The sequence below is a fragment of the Octodon degus genome, unplaced genomic scaffold (genome assembly GCF_000260255.1).
Source record: "Octodon degus isolate 3935 unplaced genomic scaffold, OctDeg1.0 scaffold00015, whole genome shotgun sequence".
Lineage (NCBI taxonomy): Eukaryota > Metazoa > Chordata > Mammalia > Rodentia > Octodontidae > Octodon > Octodon degus.
In genome coordinates, this window is record NW_004524591.1 from 20499910 (window position 1) to 20519505 (window position 19596).

General features: G+C 41.3%; 1 protein-coding gene across 1 annotated transcript in view; it reads left to right on the plus strand.

Annotated features, from left to right (window-relative positions):
• The first annotated feature begins 6 nt into the window (after positions 1-6).
• Gars (glycyl-tRNA synthetase) overlaps positions 7-19596 on the plus strand; it is a 41589-nt gene continuing 21999 nt past the window's right edge. The window contains exons 1-7 of the mRNA XM_004626520.2: positions 7-108; positions 8168-8269; positions 9183-9285; positions 10220-10361; positions 11802-11890; positions 12252-12328; positions 18442-18587. Of these exons, the coding sequence (XP_004626577.1) occupies positions 49-108; positions 8168-8269; positions 9183-9285; positions 10220-10361; positions 11802-11890; positions 12252-12328; positions 18442-18587 (719 nt within the window). The 5' untranslated portion in view covers positions 7-48. The remainder of the gene's footprint in view (positions 109-8167; positions 8270-9182; positions 9286-10219; positions 10362-11801; positions 11891-12251; positions 12329-18441; positions 18588-19596) is intronic.

A 19596-nucleotide genomic window follows, 5' to 3' on the forward strand; every position in this document is an offset into this window, starting at 1 on the left:
CCCGCCCGCGCCCGGACCCCGGTTCCCGCCGCCGCTTCCCGGAGCAGCATGGACGGCGCCGGGGCCGAGGAGGTGCTGGCTCCGCTCAGGCTCGCCGTGCGCCAGCAGGTACCGGCTCCGCGCGTCCAGCGCCCGCCGCCTTCGCCCGCGGCTGCCCTGCTCGTCCTCCGCGGCACCCTCTTCCCTCTTCCCTTGCTCGGACCCTAGCGCCCGGGTCGGCCGCCTTCCCTAGGCGGACCCTGGGCGATGGCTCCCTCGTCCGGGCGGGACAGCATCCCCTCCCGATCTGTCCTGTGTTCCCGGTCCGCGTCCCCGGGCTGGGGTCTGTCCTCACTGCGTTACCTTAGCTTGGGTTTCCCAGGCTCTGCTGTGCGCTCAGCGCGCCCTGGGTGGCCCGGGTCTCGGTCCTGACCCTGGTCCCTGCAGAGCTGAGCCCGCCGCTTCTTCTGTCCGGCGGTCAGACTCATCTTCAGGATGCTTTGGATGAGGTTTGCTCCTTTTCATCTTCTTCCCTTCAGTGCTTTGTTAACCGCGTGATCGGCTGAGAAAAAAAAAAAGTTGAAACGTGGGTTTGGGAAGGTGTCGAACTCCCCCCCCCCCATTAGGATGTGAAGTCATTGTCCTTCGCTCCTGTCATGTTTTCTGGCTTCTGAAAAGGCCAGCTGGAACGAGTGAGCTTTCAGTTCGTAAACCTGGTAAACTGTAAATATGCTGATTTATTTGGTGAAGCCATCCCTGATTGTGGAACATTTTCAAGTTGGATTTTGCGGAAGGGAGAGGTTTAGTGGTGATTGTGTACGGGCCACCTTTCCCAAGGGCTCAGCAGGAGATCCCATTGTAGAGAGGACTGGGAAAAGTATTTCAGGTGATTCTCAGACCCAGTGAGGTAGGGCCAGAAGCCTGCAGTGGGACGCTGGGGATCCAGGACCAACTCTAATGAACACCAAACGGGTTTCTCCTGCGCTAGCGCCTGATGCAATCATTTGCCCTAGCTGTGGAGGGTGGAACCCTCTCGGGAATAATTCATTGGAGCATAGCTGCTGCAGAGTCTGTAAAGCCTGTCACTTTGCATTCTCTGTTTTCTTCTAGTTTGCGCCTAGTTTAATACTATTATGGACTTAATTTCTTTCTTTTTCTTTGTTGGCATTTGAACACTATGCTTATTCTCTTTCTCCACTCCCCAAATTAAGTTAGGTGTGGCTTCTTTGTCTTAATTGTTGATTTTTTTTAATGCTTTTTCTTAGAAGGGAGAATACATCTAATTTGGAGGAAAAAAAAAAAAAAAACCAAAGCCCCTCCCTCTGCCACGTTAGCCTGGAACTGCAGTGCAAATTGTCCATCCGTGGATTGGATCCAGTTAACTGCAGTTAACGTGGATTGTGGAGCAGTTTTTCCATGCTGCTCCTGTCTAGGGTATTGCTGTGTATGTTTTGTGTATTGTTTATCTTGGTTTGTTCATTTTTTTTTTGACCTTTAAAAACATTTTCCTCAACGTGAGTTAATTTATGTACTTTAGTTTGGCTTCTTTCATCATTTTGCAAGGCCATACATCTATTAAGTTAATTGGCTGGAACTTTGAATCATTCTGAGGCCAGTGGCAGAAGGAATCTAACGCTTGTCTATCTGAACTCCTTTATTTACATATAGGGAAATGAGACAGTCCTCTCTGTCCCTTTTACATTTTTTCCACAAACTGAAGTTTGTGCAGTTGAAGATTTCTAGGGAGGGATATTGAAGGTGATGAATTTTTAAGTTCATGCTATGCATTGCATATAAATTTGCTGATTTGGAAATTGAATGAATTGAACCTGTCATTTAAAACAAAAAACCAGTGGGTAATATTTGTGCTCCAAGCCTTTGGGAGGGAGATTTTAGAATTTTGTGGGGCCGGGGAGATGGCTCAATGGAATAAACGCTTCCCTGGCAAGCACAAGGGCCTGAGTTCAATCCCCGGTTAAAAGAATTTTGGAAAACTTTCATCAGTTAACTTTCAGGGCCTGACCAAATAGCTCAGTGGATTAAAGCACCTGCTTAGGCAGATGCAGGGACTGAGGTTTGATCCCCGGACTGCTGTACCTGCCCTGCCTCCGGCTCACACTGAGACCTGACTGAGACTTGGTGTGGTGGCGTGCTCCTGTAATCCCAGCGCTTGGGAGGCTGAAAACAGGAGGATCACTACAAGTCCTATCTGTGGAGACCCTGTACTAAATACATTTTCTAAAAAGTTAAAAAAACCAGTTAACTTTCAGATTTGCAGCTTCACAGTATTTAAAGACCTTGATAAGTGTTAGTATTTACAAATCTGGGATGTGTATTTTAAACGGATTAATGTTGGTGAGAGCTGCGTAATTCATAGAGCCAATTTTCCAAATGAGGGATATGTGATGGTAAGAGATGAGGCCTTGGTAAAAACTCTGCGTTTGTATGTATGGAAATTATACTGAGCTATATGCCTTCAGTCTTTTTAAAAAGCGTATTTTTTAATTTTGAGACAGTGTCTTTCTTACTCAGTGAAGCTGCCCAGACTGATCTCAAGTTTGCAGAATTTGCCATCCTCTTGCCTGATTTTCCCACCGTGCTGGGATTGTAACATCTCCTGCTACCACACCAGGTTTAAGGTTTCTGTTTTAATTTCTAAAACATACACTGGTGTACTTATAAAGAGATTGCTGAAAATGTGTTTGACTTAATCTACTGAAGAGTATCCTTCCTTCGCAACACAGTACGCTGTCCCTGTGCACTCTGTCACAGAGAGTGAGTGTAGAGTGTATCTGTTTACCTACGGGATCGTGTGGCTGACTGGAAGCCCTGCTCACTGGGGCCCACTCCTGAGAAGGGCTCTGGCCTGGGAGAAGACAGACGCTCAAAACCGAAGTAGTTTCTACTGAATGTATCACCATCATTCCATCCGGGACTTGTGTGTTGAACAGTGGTTAAACCGAGAACTGGCTGTACTCGCGTAAACAAAAGTAACTGTCAGTAGCCCACATGAACCAAAGTTTGAGGGTCCTCAGTGATTCTTAACAGTAAAACAGGGTGTTGAGACCGCAGAGTTCTAGAACTGCTGATTAGGGGTCCATAACATCTGGTTGCTATGCATGCAGATGGGTTTGGGCCACTTTGTGAGACAGTTCCTCAGAAGCTCCCGTCCCCTGGCCTGTTGTTTGGGCTACAGCCCAGGCTTCTCCCTGTATCGGCTTTCTCATTTTCCACTCATTCTTCTGTCCTCTGCACTCTGCCTCTGGCCTTCATGACTGCATTTGGCCTATACCCCAAAAGGTACTTTGCCTTAGTCATCGCGTTTTATCTACCCTTCACATTTAACCGTTAAGCTGCGTTGCTTTTCTTTCTCTTTGGCTTTGTCTAAATGTTATGTGAGATTAGTGATTGAGGAAATGTGTCTTAATTTCTCTGGGTGCAAGGCAGTGCCTTTTTCCCTGATCTGGAGGTTCAGACAGAAAATGCTGTAGAGCTGGGGTGAGGTGTTTTGGTGTCAGTGTCTGGACCGAAGCCACAGTTCTGAAATGATTTGGGTGGATGGAGCTCTAGGCTCTCCAGATGACACTATTGTAGAGAAACAGAACCAAGAAGGATTAAAAAAAAAAAAAAAAAGAAGACCGGGCTGGCTAGATAGCTCAGCGGACTAAAGCACCTGCTTAGGCAGAACACAGGGACCAGGGTTCGATCCCAGGTGTACTATACTGTGCACCCCGCCCCCCCAACCCCCCCTCCCCACTGAGACAGTGATTGAGACTGGGTGTGGTGGCGAGCACCTGTAATCCCAGTGCTTGGGAGGCTGAAAACAGGAGGATCACTCTAAGTCTGATCTGTGTAGTGAGGGCCCTGTAGACCCTGTACTAAATACATTAAAAAATAATAAAAATATAAAAAAGTCTGATGATGCACTTAGTAATTGTCAAGACAGGCAGAGTTCTGAAGAGCTGCTAGGTGAGCTTTCTTTATACCCCTGCTTTTTTTCCATAACTGTGCCATTCTTTTGTTTGCTGATGATCAAATACTGGTGCAGGATAGCCTTCTAATGCTGAGCACAGGTCTTAAGTTACACCCAGAGGTTACATCCCACATTGCTGTTCTTAGCTGGTAACCTTAGACAAATGATTTAACCTTTAGCCCAACTTCTTCATCTACACAATGGAAATGGAGTTTTAAACAGTAAAATGGAATTTTGTGTGAAGTGTAGACAGTGCTGTCTGAGTTTGTGTTAAGTTCTTGGTAAGACTGTTAGATATTATTCTGAACTGATCGTTGCTGATTTCTTTTACAGTAGCAGGAAATCTAGTTCAGGTGCTTGTCTATGCTAGGCAAGGGTTCTACCATTGAGTTATGTACCCAGCCCCTTATTTTTTATTTTGAGAAAGGCTTTCACTAAGTTGCCTAGGCAGGCTTCAGTTTGTGAACTCTTGTCCATCTCGAGTAGCTGGGATTACCATGTGCACCACTGCTCTCGGCTCTTGGGGTGCTGGTTCTGTCAGACTGTGGCTGGTGTGCAGCTCGTCTACTTTCTTAAGATTGTCAATGTGATAGCATTTTGAACCTAGATAAGAGAATTTGTGTCTCCTGAATTTGGTAAGAGGATAGAAAATCTTTTAAGATGATTTCTTAGAGGAGTCTTTAAATGGCAATACACTGTCTAAGTCAGTAAGATAGTAATAGATGTGTGGATAACAGTGTATGCTTTAGCATTTGTTTGTATATGTGTGTGTGTTTTAACTGAAACTGAGAGTAAAACTTGAATCTTAGTAGTAGAGAAGACAGTGTGAGGAGCTTTGGATTTTGCTCTGTGTTTTTTAAACTAAGAATGCTGGTTAAAGGTCCTACTTAATCTAAAAAGAGAAAATGAAAATTATATGAAGTTTTTGTCAGTAGGTATGAAATATTTAGAAATATGAGATGAATTTGTAATCCTAAGCAGAATCTTCTACTTAGATGTATACACTTTTTTTTTTTTTTCCTGTAATTTAGGGAAGGGTCTATAGAGTGTTCAGGTTCTTACTACTAGATCGGACTCATAGTGATTTGCTTGTTTACAGCCCCCCAAGAGCTGGGACTACAGGCACATGCCACCATTCCCAGTCTCAGTTGCCATCTCAGCTTGCTCCAGGGGCAGGGCCGGCAAGACAGGCCTGGGATTGCACCCGCAGCCCCTGCACTTGCTTGCAGGTGCTTTAATCCCCTGAGCTATTTGGCCAGCCCTCAGGCTTTAATCTTAATGGCAATAATTTATCCAGGAGCTAAGCATTTTATTTTTATTTTTATTTTATTTATTTATTTATTTTTTATTTTTTTTATACCAGGAATCGAAGTCAGGACCTTGCACTTGCCAGGTGGGCACTGTGCCACTGAGCTATATTCTGGTTAGTTGATGTTCCTGCAGGTTAGTCTAAAGATCTTGATAGTTCACCTCATTTTCATTTAATGCATGCATGAAAATGCCCAAAGTACAGTTAAGTGGTGAAGCAAAAAGTGGACAGTAATTAGAAATAGGAATCCTGAAGTACTTTCTTTCCTTGCTTTGATCACCTGCAATTCTTCTAAGGACTGGACCTATATAAACTTAATTGTTCCATTATTTACAATAAACTATTTTCTTTCTTCATTGGAACATCAGTGATGGTGAAGTCCATGTTGGAATCCTCATTCTCAACCACTTCTTGTGATAGCTAGCCGGTGTTTGAATGTATGTGCCTGATTCTGAAAACAAAGAGGTGATGCAGAACAGTGGATTTGCAGTGCTTCCTACCGGTTCACTAAGGCCTTGCTTGCAGTGTCTTCTGAGAGCTCCAGGAGAAAATGGCGGGAATTGAGAGCGTGCTTGTACTTGACACGCGGAGTATGGGATGACGACATTCAATAAAAGCCTTCCTTCTGACAGTCGGAAGGAGAGAGATCCTGTCACCCTTTCCAACAAAGGCTCTTCAGGTCAGGCTTCTGCTCTCCAGTGAACAGCACTGTCAGGGAACACCTGTGGGATAGGAGCCAGCTCTCCTGACAGGTAGGGAAGGGAAGGAACCGCTAAGCCAGGAGATGTTAGTGAATGCCGAGGGCCTGGGACTGTGCGAGGTTTGGGTGTGATGTCCGTCACTGAGCATTTGAGGGCCACAATTCCTGTCCTAAGGTGCATGTGAATTAAATAAGCCAGTGTATCTACAGTGATTTCAGGTGTTGTACGGAAGACAAAACGAAGGTAGAGGGTGACTGGGACGTTCATTTCTCTAGAGAGCTCAGAATAATAGATTAAGAATTGGTAAGGCAGGGCTGGAGAGATGGCTCAGTGGTCTAAAACACCTTCTTAGAACAAGCTTAGCAAAAGCATCAGGGACTGCGGTTCAATCCCCCAGCACCACATGCCAGCCAGCCCGCCCCCTGGTGGGCTGAGCTGGCCTCTCTCTCTCTCTCTCTCTCTCTCTCTCTCTCAAATAAATAAATAAATAAAATTTAAAAAAAAAAAAAAAGAATTGGTAAGGCAATAACAGGAATGCAAAGTAAGTTTGAACACATTTATAGTGAAGCAGTGCGTGTTTCAGTATGTGATTTCTGGTGTGACGCCATGAGGAGCTGTGATGAGCTTAGCAGGTACTTACACCTAGACATGCGTTTACTGTGAATGCAGTTGCTGTAAGTACGGGCTGATCATGGTGTATGGTGACAGTCGCCTAGGTACCAGCAGCATTGTTCTTGGTATGTTGTGTTTGTTCAAATAATGAAAAGCTTTTCCCTTGACAAATAAACACATTGTAAATTTGAACAAACTAGCTTTAGTTTTAAGTCATTTGCATATATGCATCCCTGAAAATTCATTGTGATAAAACTGTAGGAAAATACTTCTGGTCATATGTAGGTTTTGGGGGGAGGGTCAGACAAATGTATGTCCCGCTTTTTAACCTCTTGACCCATTTCTGTTGAATAGCTGGCTGCCTTTGAATGAAGGGAGTAGGTGGGAGCTTGACAGAGGAGGACAGCAAGGGCGGAAGGTGAGGGCCCTTCAAAGGACTTGAAGGATGAACAGAGAGGTGAGGAAGGAGAGCGGCCGACCCTTTGCCAACTCTCCAGGAACAAAGGAGAGATCAGCCTCTACCAGAGGCAGTTTCAGGAGGGAAGTGTCTTGCAGAGCAGTTGCTAGGCTGGAGTAATTAGCAGTGCTTTGGGAGTATGGTAGGATGTCACCCAATCAGGGGAGCCCCTTCAGGTGAGAGGGTGATCATTGAAGGCACTGGGTAGGAAAAGCCCCCAGATGAGGGGTGTGTTTAGAATAAGGCTTAGCACATGAGAGAGGAGTAGCGTGCAGTAGGGCAATTTGGAGCCAGGTCTAATATTAACATAGGTACTTTGGACTGCAGACAAGCGACTGCTCTGTTGGAACAGCCTCTTCTGGGTATGATTTTGTTTTGTGTATTTAGATTTTCTTGTGTTTGCTACATTTGGGATGCACCATTGTGCTTCCCGCGTGTCTGAGCAATTATAGGGAATTTTATGTCATTATCTTTTCAAGTGTTGCCTCTTACAGTTTTTCTTTGTTCTTCTGCATTCTGGTTGGAGAAATCTTAGACTCCTTCCTGTCTCTTTCTCTCATATTTTTTACCTCTTCCGTACTGTGCTGGTTATTTTCTGTTGGTCTCTTCCGCAGTGGCTAGCTTGTTGTTCAGCTGTGTCTGATCTGCTATAGAACCTGTCCCAGGAGGTTTTTTCTGTTAGTGATTCATTTTCATACGATCTCTGTGGTGGTTTTTCACAGTGCCTCTCCCGCTTTCCCCGTCTGCCCACCCCCACTCTGAAATCCATTATTTGAGTACAGTTATTTGTGAACTTGTCTGTACATTTATCTGGATAGTGAGTGCTGAGGGCAGAGACCTTCAGTTTGTAATGATGTCTCTCATGATGAACACTTGAATTGTATTATTCTTGTATGGATACTGTCCTAGAGATGCACTTAAAGACACATCCCATGCACGTCCTTATGGTCCTAGCTACCCAGAAGGCGGAGGCAGGGGAATCGCTTGAGCCTAGGAGTTCTAGACCAGCGTCGGCAGGGCGGTGAGATCCCATCTTAACCCTGGCCCTCCCCCCACCCCACCCCACCCCACCCCCACGGCTAAATTTCCTGACTTCTGAAGCCAGTCCTGAATGTGAAATTCTCTTTGCTGTCTAGGGAGATCTTGTGCGAAAGCTGAAAGAAGATAAAGCACCTCAAGTAGATGTAGACAGAGCAGTGGCTGAGCTCAAAGCCCGGAAGAGAGTTCTGGAAGCAAAGGTAAGCGCTGGGATGGTGAAAGGGGATGCTGATGTAGGTATAGAATTGTTTTGTTTTGTTTTTTTTTTTAATTTTATTTATTTATGTGTGTGTGTGTGTGTGTGTGTGGCCAGCTCAGCCCACCAGGGGGCAGGGCTGGCTGGCATGTGGTGCTGGGGGATTGAACCACAGTCCCTGTGCTTTGCTAAGCTTGTTCTAAGTAGGTGCTTTAGACCACTGAGCCATCTCACCAGCCCCTAGAATTGTTTTCTTTATTTAAAATTTCTTCGAAAGGTCTAGAAAAGTTTCTGGAAAAGGTATCGTTGATTTATCTGTTTTGTTAAGGATGCCTTTTCCATTTTTTTTTTTTTTAAAGGAAGAACCAAGATACAGGTACAAATTTCGTAAAATAAGTGTTGTTATTGTGTGTATCTTATATACACCAATACAATTAATTTTGAAACAAAGAATGACTTCTTCTCTTTCTTGCCTTGTAGCTTCTTGACCTCCCTCCTGCTAAATCCTAGATGGAATGTATCTCATGAATTTCTGGAAGGAAGTTATGAATTCTCCCATGCCTGGAAATAAAGATTTTATTGTTTTTATGTCTGCTAAATCCCCAAATTGAAGTCAAGTCACCATTTTACTACTGTGATCCCCTAAAAATTCAGACATGCTTATATTGCTTATTATCTAAGCTTAGTCTTACAATTCTGGAAATCATATACTTTCCTAAATAATTAAGCAGAGGTATGTTTTCTGCCTCTCAACAAATGGAAAACTGAGGCTTTCACTTTTAACTTTTCTGCTTCTCAGAATCTTGTCTGATAGATTTTATATTGAATTCTGCTGGGTATTAAGCTAACCTCCGAATTACAGGTTCAGAGTCCCACTCACTTCTCCATTTACACGTTTTTTATCTACCCTTCTGCAGGAGCTGGCATTACAGCCCAAAGATGATATTGTGGACAGATCAAAAATGGAAGATACGTTGAAGAGGAGGTTTTTCTATGATCAAGCTTTTGCTATCTATGGAGGTAGGGATTGGTGCGAGGACGGTTGCGTTGGTACTGAGTTTAGCTCAAGAGCATGGCTTGCCATGTAGCATGTATGGTGTCAGGCACGTAAAGCAGGGGGTAGATATTTTGTTTTCGTTTGTGTATAGTCACCATTGGGTGTAGTGCTTATTTTTTGGCCACCCTCTTTACTCTGGAAGACTCCTCCCCCGCCCCCCTTAGGATGTAGAGATCTATTGGGGACCCAGCTGTTAAGCATGTGATGTGTTCATTCACATGATTACATAGTCATGCACTCTTCCTAAAATGTACCGGGGACTTAAGAGCAGTAGAGGACCGGGGCGTGCTGGCTGGTTCTGTCGTGAGCTCTGCACAAGGGCGGTGGTAAAACAGAGGCCTTGGGTTCTTCTTCCTGGGCATCTGCCAGGAGAGAACGCTCTCTGGTAGGTGAGTGGATAGATCATGCTGCAGAGTGGTACAAGTGATTCTCATTCATTGATTATATGTAGGATGCTAGACTTCACACTCAGCCAAAATCCTGTCAGTGGTGCGTTTTAGTACTTGGCCCCTGCAACCTGGTTTTGGTTCGGGTAAGGAAATCTCTAAATGTTAGTAGCTTCTTGAGATTTGAACTGACTCAGGTACCTAAGAATAATGTGAGGACTAGGGGCTGAAATGATAGATCATTGTCATCAAATTATTTTCTTTTTTCTGTGGCAGAAAATTATCTTCTTTTCCATTCTGTTTCCTGAATAAAAGCATATGGGAGAAATTTTGGAGTAAGAGCTTTTAAAGTTTTACTTCTGTCAGAGGGGCTTGAATTGTGGGCTTTAAAGACGCTTTTAGACTGCCACACCTCATCTGTGAGGTGTTAAAGTGTGTCAGTTTCTTGTGCCTTGCTGTCACTTACTCAGTATGACAAGCAAAGTGCATACTTTCCTCTTGTATTCTGTAGGTGTCAGTGGCTTGTATGACTTTGGGCCAGTTGGATGTGCTTTGAAGAACAACATTATTCAGACGTGGAGGCAGCACTTTATTCAAGAGGAGCAGATCCTGGAGATTGACTGCACCATGCTCACCCCTGAGCCTGTTTTGAAGTAAGACCCAACTTCGAGGTGGAAGTTCTTTATTATGCATTTTTAACCAACTTTCTGATAATGTCAAAAGCTGTCGGCATTCAGAAAATCTGGAAAATGCAGCGAAACTGAAAATATATTCTTATTACTCATGGGTAGCCTTTTAAAATTGTTTGTGTGTCCACTGTTTTTTCCCTGTATGTTCTTGTTTATTTGAATTGTTACCACATTGCTTTTTTTTTTTATTCAATGTAAGTGAACATTTACTCATGCAAGTAAATATTTATCTACGATATGTTTAAAGACAGCATAGTGTTCTGTTGATGGATGGGCCCTAATTTAGTTAGTACTGTATTGCATTCATCTAAGGTGCTTTGAATTCTGATTGCATTTCACATCAGAATTATTTGTGGGTTTTTGAATGTATCTGATTGTCTCCTCAGTCTAAGTTTTCAGAAGTTCTGAACAAAGGTTTATCTGTAATTTTGATAGTTTATTGTTTTATTGAACTTTCAGTGCAGGAACTTAAAAATTATTTCTTCCAAATAGTACAGGATTTCAGTAACTGACAGAGGAATTCTTATCATTTTGTAGCCTCATTATTCATTTAATTTTGCCTAGTAAAGAGGTAATTTTTATTATTAGCACTTGTAGATTCCTCTGACGTTTTCAGCCAATTAAGAGGAGAGAAATTTCTAGTGATAGGTCTATAAGATGAGGGCTCCTTTTTTTTTTTTTTTAATTTTATTTATTTTATTTTTAAAACCTTTTTTCTTCTCTCTTTTTTTTTTCCCCTAATATTTTTAGGTACTTGTCCCAGCAATAAGAACCGAGTGAGATTTATCAGGGTTGTTACAAGTTTCAGTGCAGAAAGCGCTCTCTGAGGTTCAGTGTCTATCTGAGCCATCATGAGTTCTTGCCCAGTCAAATTCCAGATGATTTTTGCTTTTATTATGTCACATATAAGAGTGGCATAAGAATGAATTAATTGTTCCTAAAATGCAGTACAGACTTTGTTGCAGTCTGTGAGAAAGTATAAGGTAGCTAATGTCTTTCTTCCCATAGGAATTGGGGAGAAGATAGGAATTGGCTTGCAGAAGAATTTTCTCTGGCGCGTACTACCATTTTGTCATGGAGAGAATTTCCACCCTTGAGATACCCAGATATGAACTATGGGCAAACGTTGTGTGTGTAGGTTGCCTTAAGAGTACAGTGGTACCTCAGTGTGTGAACTTAATTTATTCTATGATTTTGGAAGAGATGGCCACGCTTACCTTTGTGTGGGGAAGATGGCTGTGGTCGTAAGTCACCTAATGCAGTTTGCAAACGAAAAAATTTTTCCAAATGCTTCTTGCAAACCAAATTTTTTGCAAACAAAAGCATTGCTGAACGGAGGTACCACTGCATCTGTGTATTGGTTTGCATGAGAATGACAGATTGCCTTGGCATTTGTTACCTTAGGACCTCTGGCCATGTAGACAAATTTGCTGACTTCATGGTGAAAGACGTAAAAAATGGAGAGTGTTTTCGGGCTGATCATCTATTAAAAGGTATGATTGTTCATCTCTTTCAAGTAGGATTGATCTAAAGTGGGGTTTAAATTAGATTGAACTTTTTCTCAAGATTTTCCCTTTTTTGTATGAACAATAACAGTAAAGTACATGGATCATAAGTATACAGAGCAAACCCCTTATTTTAAAAAGTTATATACAGGTTTTTAGTTAAATACAGAAAAGTTATCTAATTAGCAAATAAATCGAAACAGTACTGTAACTGTCCCAATAAAGTCAATTGTAGCATTCGTATAAATTAACATAGACTTTACATTTATTTTTTAATTGTCCAACATTGAAATTCAGAAGTCCTTTTCCCATTGAGTGACAATGATACAGGTCAACTCTGTTCTTGTAGCTCATTTACAGAAATTGATGTCTGATAAGAAGTGCTCTGCTGAGAAGAAATCAGAGATGGAAAGTGTCTTGGCCCAGGTGAGGACCGACTGACTGATTGACTGTCTGTCTGTCTGTCTGTCTGTCTGTCTGTCTGTCTTTCCGACTTTCCTTCCCTCCCTCCCTCCTTCCCTCCCTTCCTCCTCCTTCTCTTCCTCCTCTTCCTCCTCCTCCTCCTCCTCCTTCTTTCTCTCTCTCTCTCTCTCTCTCTCTCTCTCTCTCTCTCTCTTTCTTTCTTTTGAATTTGGTACAGGGTCTCACTGTGCAGCTGGGACTCGTAATGATCCTCAGCCTCCCCAGTGCTGGCATTACAGGTGTGCACCACTATGCCGGTCGCAGTGGCTGGCTCAGCACGCCCAGGGGCGAAGCTGACATAGCATGTGCTGCTGGGGATTGAACCCTGTGCTTGCCTAAGCAGGCACTTACTCTGCTGAGCTATCTCACCGGCCCCAGGTGAGGACTTTAGAGATGCTCTCAGAGCGACATGGGCAGGGCTGTGTTTTTCCATGTGATAACTGTTAAATTCCATGTCCTGTTGATCCTGGCCACCATTTAAAGAAGTGCAGTGTGCTTCTTTCAGGCCATAGAGTCTCCTTTTTCTTCCTCTTTGGTGACTAACCCTTGACTTAGTGCTGTTATTCTTAATAACTTTTCTGCCCTTGTTTTTTTTCAGTTTGCCTATCCTAAAATTTTATAAATTGCACTTAATTTGACAAATGTAAGAATAGCAAAATGGAGATAATTTATTCTGGCCCTCTTACCAAGAATACCTTCTTTTTCAGTAGTTCTTAATCTTTGGTGTAGGTTGGGGGTTGGCCACAGATGCAGTTTGGTGAGGGACCTGTGGATACAGCTCAGTGGTAGAGCATTTGCCCAGCATGTGCAAGGCGCTGGGTGCAATCCCCAGCACTGGTTAAAGGAAAGTTTTACATTGAAGTCTGCACATCCTCTTCCCAGGAACATCCTCGTGTCTATGTTATTACACATGCTGCTGGTTTCCTATCTCGTCAGCCAAGTGGTCCCTTTACACCAACTATGTATTTCCACAATACCATGTGTAGTCATACAGGCCACCACGGCTTACCTCTTGCATTTCAGTGCTGTGTTTTCTTTGTATTGATATATTTGAAGCTGAATATAGGGCTTCTAACATTTCACAGTTTTTTTTTCTTGGAAGTTACTGGAAGCTTCCATTGTTGGCATAATTGTTTTTAAACTTGCTAATTTTTCTCTGTGATACATAGGCTTCCAACATTAACTGAGAAATTCTTTTCTTCATTTAATTTGGAATCTTTCTTAATCTGACTGGTAGATCATCCATCCATTTATTTTGGTACCTGTGAAGTACATTTAATCCCTTGCTTGAAGCTCCTGATTTGGAAAATCACTCCTTGTATTTTGACACCTTTTTAGCCACACATTTATTTTATTTCCTTTTTCCAAAGGCTTGAGCTTTATTAGAAATAAATGAAAGATGCCTCTAGTTACCTATAAATCCTTGTATTTCTTAATCAGAATTTCAAGCTTTCTAAAGCTTGGTGGGTATATTCTTTGGTTTTCTTTGGTTGTAATGGTTTCATTCATTTTTCATGCATTTAATTGGAATTTACAAATACTTGATTTGATGAGTCATAGTTTATAGTTAGAGCACTTCTGTTTTCTTTTTTCCTTTTTTTTGAGGAGAGCATATGTGTGTGTGTGTGTGTGTGTGTATGTGTGTGTGCGTGCGCTGCGTGTGTGCACATACACAGCTGTCTGTCCTCAGTGAAAGGTAACCCATGGGAACTGGAGTAGTATCTGGAGATGGTGGAAGTGGACTCTGCCGAAGCCCATCTACTGTCTGAGCGCATGACAGTGCCTGCTGCACCTTGTCCTGCTGTTGACTTCTTTTTGGCGCAGAAGCACGGTCACTTGTGATAGGTGTTATGGTTTGTGTCTAGGTGTCCCCCCAAAATCTCATGCAGTCTTGGGGTGGCTTTTGGAGTTTGTGATGGATTACTGTGGCTGTGGATGGTGCACCTGCCCTGGGGCAGGGAATTTGCATTACAATGTAAGGTCCAAAGAGAAGCTAGCTGCCTGAGCTGCTGCTCCTCCTTGAGCTTGCTTGCTCTTGCTCTTTGCTGCTGCTGTGGAGCCAGCTGGGTATGGACTGAAACCTCCAGTAACTGTGAGCTAAATAAACCTTTCCTTCCTTCTTTTTGAGTGTCGGGTTCCAGCAATGAGAGAAGAGTAAAGTAACTAAGACAATAGGGGTAATATTTCTGTTAAGCGGATTTAATAGCTTAGGATTAATTCTCATTTCTTTTCTCTGTCCATTTTGGCTAACCCATCTCTGAATGTACTAGTTTGTAAACTCATTTTTATACTTTCTGAAATGAAAACTCTAAAACATAAAAGTAGAAAATATAATAAACATTTGCTCTAGTGTCATCAAATCTTTTCAATTTTTTTAATCTTTTGTGGCTTCTCCCCTTTTTTGCAGATTTTAGACAATTTTATTACATCTATAAATTTCATTGTACATATGTATGTATATATATTTATATACATATATGTATCTATTTAAAAGATAAAAATTCTTTTAAAGTGAAGCATAGTGCTATAGCTTGGGAAATATTAATAATTTTAATACCATCATATATTAGTCACTGTGTTCTCCTGGCTGATTGTATCGTGATAGTGATGTTAAAACTTTTCATGTATAGAGCCAGCCAAATAGCTCAGCAGATTAAAGTGCCTGCAAGCAGGCACAGGGACCAGGGATTCCATCCCCAGGCCTTCCGTGCTGGCCCCACCGCCAGGGAGCACTGAGAGGACAATTGAGACTGGGCGTGGTGGTGTGCAACTGTAATTCCAGCACTTGCGAGGCTGTAAACAGGCGGATCCCTACAAGTCAGATCTAGTAGTGAGACCCTGAACACCCTGTAGACCCTTCCCTAAAAAGCAAAAAACCTTTTCATCTGTTTCTGTATTAGATTTAGAGGCTTGCCCAGAAGTCAGTGGCTTATGTACTTCTGAACATGATGGCCATTGTCTAGATACATTAATTGACTGGCGTCCAAAATGATTGGTTCTTTTATTGCTTTGGAAAAACAGAAATTGGGAAAACTTTCTGTGATCTGTTTGTCTGAGACACTGTGAAGAGAAGTGAGAATAGATGTCCCGTGCTCTCTGCCTGAATCTGTTTTAGTTTGTTGGTTGCCTAGCGTCGTTCAGAAGTGCATAGTAAGATCCTGCCTGCCTCACCCTCTTTTCTTTCCTTCTCTGTTATAAACTTACAGATTAAAATATTTGATCTTTTTCAGTTAGCTTCAGTTACTACCTTATTGAGGGTTAAATTGTCCAATCTTTAGCTCTCAGGAGCTGTCTACTGAATCCTTTTGATGGAGCGCTATAAGTCTGATAACTTCCTTGTTTTTTGTCGTGACAAAATAATTACAGGTTCAGCTGGTGTATTTCCTGTTTCAGACATGCAATGAGCCGTTCCTCCAAGGAGCCCTGGTCCTTATCAATGGACGTTGGTTCTAGAACTTTTCAGTAGGCTGAGCTAAGGAATTGGTATTTTTTTAAGGTATAATTATCATGAATTAATATTTCTATTTTACTTAAAGTTTATGTTTTTATTTATTAATCTTGAATCTTTTTCTCAACTCATACCAAAAATTCTATTTTTTTGCAATACACAATGTATCACAGTAACAATCCTAATACCACCATCAACTGTATGAATATTAACAATAATTTAAACATTCTTTTTGCTCTTTTGTTTTCCAAAAGGATATGCCAGCATACATAATTTTATTTAAAATCACTTGACATCTTTCTGTAGTTAGGTCGTCGGTTAGCTATGTGTATGTGTTTTGCTTTCAGGTTTTAGGTTTTCATTTTTAATACTTATTGTATAATTACATCAAATTTTCACAGCTGCAAAATTCAATCTAAAAAGCAAGGTATATTCAAGTAGAACTAATGTCTGTCCTTATTCCCTCTGATCCCATAAGCAATTTTATGTATATATCTATCTATATCTATATCTATATCTATATCTATATCTATATCTATGCCTGTCTGACTCTCTATCCATTTCCTTTTGAGGTGCATGATAGAATTCCATACTTTTCTCTGCCATAGTATTTTTTACATAACAAAATATCACAGAGGGGTCTCCATAGCAGCATACAAGGTATTCTTTATTCTGCTTTATAGCCATATAATTCCTCTTTATGTTCCTGTAGTTTATGTCACCAGTTTTTTATTGATGGATATTTGTGTTATTTCTCATCTGTACCTTTGTAGATAGCGCTGTGTGGAATAATCTTGTGCTTAAAGTCTTTCATGTTTTTGCTATTTTATCTTTGGGGCAGCCTCCTGGAGATGAGATTCCTGGGTCAAAAATGCAAATACAGTTTTGTTAGATAATACCAGATTCCCCTGTGTAGAGATTTAGATTCTTCTCTGTATCCTCAGAATCTTTTACTTTCTGATTTCTTCTTTCATTTGTTTTATTTATTTTTTATTTTTATTTTTATTTATTTATTTATTGGCAGAACCAGGGATTGAACTTAGGCTCTCGCGCTTGCCAGGGAAGCGCTTATTCTACTGAGCCATCTGCTTGGCCCTCATTTGTTTTATTGAGAAACACGATACTTCTCAAACTACTTAAAAAGTGATGTTTCTCAGACTCTCACTTTCTTCTTAAGCAGGGAGATTGGTTTATAGATATCGTATTCGTTTCTTGATGTTACTGGAATAGATTCCTTATTGATTCATAGTATTTTGAGAATTCACCCGAGAAAGTGCATAGAAGAAGAGCCTTGAAGACTAAATTTTTTAAATTGTGTGTTCACATCTCGAACATTTGGTTAGTGTGAGTTGGGTATTTTTGGAGTGAAAATGCCCTTTGATTTTATAATGGAAACAAAGGTTCCCTTTACTAAATAGGTTCTGTGTGCCAGGTTCTGTGCTAAGTACTTTATATATTTTATTTAATCTTCATAGTAGCACTTCTTAGTGGGGTAGATGCTGTGCTGCCCATTTAACCAAATAAACAAGCTCCCAGACATTTCATCAGAATTCAGTCTTAAGTCAGATGACCCATAAATGGTAGTGCTGGAGATATACCTAGGTCTTTCTCAGAGCTTTGGTCCATGTGGTGATAAGTTGATTTATTGAAATATTTTGTTTCTATTGGGAGGCTTTTAAGGTTTTTATTGGATGGCTTGTCATAGTCATTTGAAATTCTCAACAACTGGACCTCATATATCATTTTATAGGATTTGTCATTGACCATCTGTCTCCCATTGCTGGGACAAAATACCAACGCCCAAAATTAAGAAAGGAAAGGTTTATTTAGCTTATAGTTAGTAGAGATTTCAGTCCGTACTCTTTTGGCTGCAAGGCAGATGGCAGTAGTTCATGGCGGCAGAAAACAGCAAAGAGCAGAGGAGGAGCAGCAGCTGCGAAGATCTGAGCTCTTTTGAAATGGTGCAGCTGCCACAATCAAGCTCCTCCAAGGAAGTGCAAGTGGCTTGTGAAGATCCTTCTTCAACCCCTTCATATACCCTTTAAGTGCTGAGTTGCTCTAGGGCAGACCCTTCTCGCCCTGGGTGGAACCTTCCCATCAGTTTGACTAAGCTTCTGACCCCTCAAGTTGACACAATGTATCAACCACCACATTATCAATGTATAGAATGGACAGGACCCTGGTAAATGCAGAGACTAATAGGATGCAGTTTCTACCTTTAAGGAGCTTAAAATCAAGGGGTAAAAGAGGTTGGGTGTGGTGTGTAGTTACTAGGCAAGGAAATGTACCTCTTCTATTTGTTCAGAGTGTTTTTTTGAAAAGTTATTTAAGTATATGGTTTCAGATTCTTACTAAGCTACAATTGAACAAAGATATCTTCCTTTTTTTTTTCATTGTGAAATGGCAGTAATGTGTTGTCAGTCCCTGAAAAGTTTTGTATTTTTCTCTTGAGAAATACAAAGTGTATAAACTAGTTACGGTTTGAAACATACAGATACACTGAGGTTAGGTTATAGCTGATGTTGAATTTTGTGTGAGGTGTAGCGCTGGATGAATGGAATTATATGTAACGTTATCTTAGGTCTTTTCTCTGTTTTTATACTGATTATTTTCTTGACATATTCATTAGCTTGATAACTATGGACAACAAGAACTTGGGGATCTTTTTGTGAACTACAATGTCAAGTCCCCAAGCACTGGAAATGACCTTTCACCCCCTGTACCTTTTAACTTAATGTTCAAGACCTTCATTGGGCCTGGAGGAAACATGCCTGGGTATGTATCACTTGATGTTTTCCTACTTAGACACAGTTACTAAAATGACTTGCTACCCCTTGCTAGGTGCTACGAAAGCAGTTTGGAAAAGTGATGTATGGAAAGCGCAGGTGGGTAAGAGAAGTCCTGATAAACAGTCTTTAAGTTTTAGTCTGATTTCTTGAGTGTCTTTTTTTAGTGTAAATTTTTTTTTTTTAAATAAGTGTAAATGTCTGTGATCCTTATACCTTCAATTGTAGCTGCACAGAGCAGAAGGGATAGTTTAAAGCATGATTTTTTAATGTCATTGAACTTCTTGTTGAAGTATACTTCAAAAACCATTTAGTCTAGATTGTTCAATAGAACCTTCTGTAGTGATGAAAGTACTCTGTAATCTATGCCGTCCACCAGGCATGATGGTCATGCGTGAAACCCCAGCAGTGAGGAGAGTGAGGCAGGAGGGTCATAGGCCAGGCCAGCCTGACCTACATAGGGAGACCTTATCTCACAGCAAATAAACTCTGTCCTATATGATAGCTACTGTTAACATGTAACTATTTAATTCTTAAAGTAGGGCTAAAGCTTCTTAAGAATTCAACTTCAAAATTTATTTCATTTTAACTAATTGAAATTTGAATGCACATGTGACTAGTGGACAGCATTGATATAATCTGTTGATTTGAAAGATGCGGTTTCCACAGACCAAAGACACCTGGACAGTTCACAGTAGGATTAGAATTAAGAGCTGCATCTTCAGATTCTTTGTTTAAAATGTTAACAGACTTAGTCAGTGTCCACTTCGTAGCATCAGGGTGTTTGTTGTTGTTCTTTATAGTGTTGTTTTAGGGTAAGAGTTTTGGCTAGAGGAAGCTAGATCAGTTTCCTATGGAAGAAACTAAAGAATAATTAAAAATTAATTGTGAAAAAATGTATCATACAATAATGTTATGGGCTGGGGAGATGGCTCAGTAGACTAAGTGCTTGCCTGGCAAGTGTGAGGGCCTGAGTTCAATCCCCGGTTCCGCGAGAA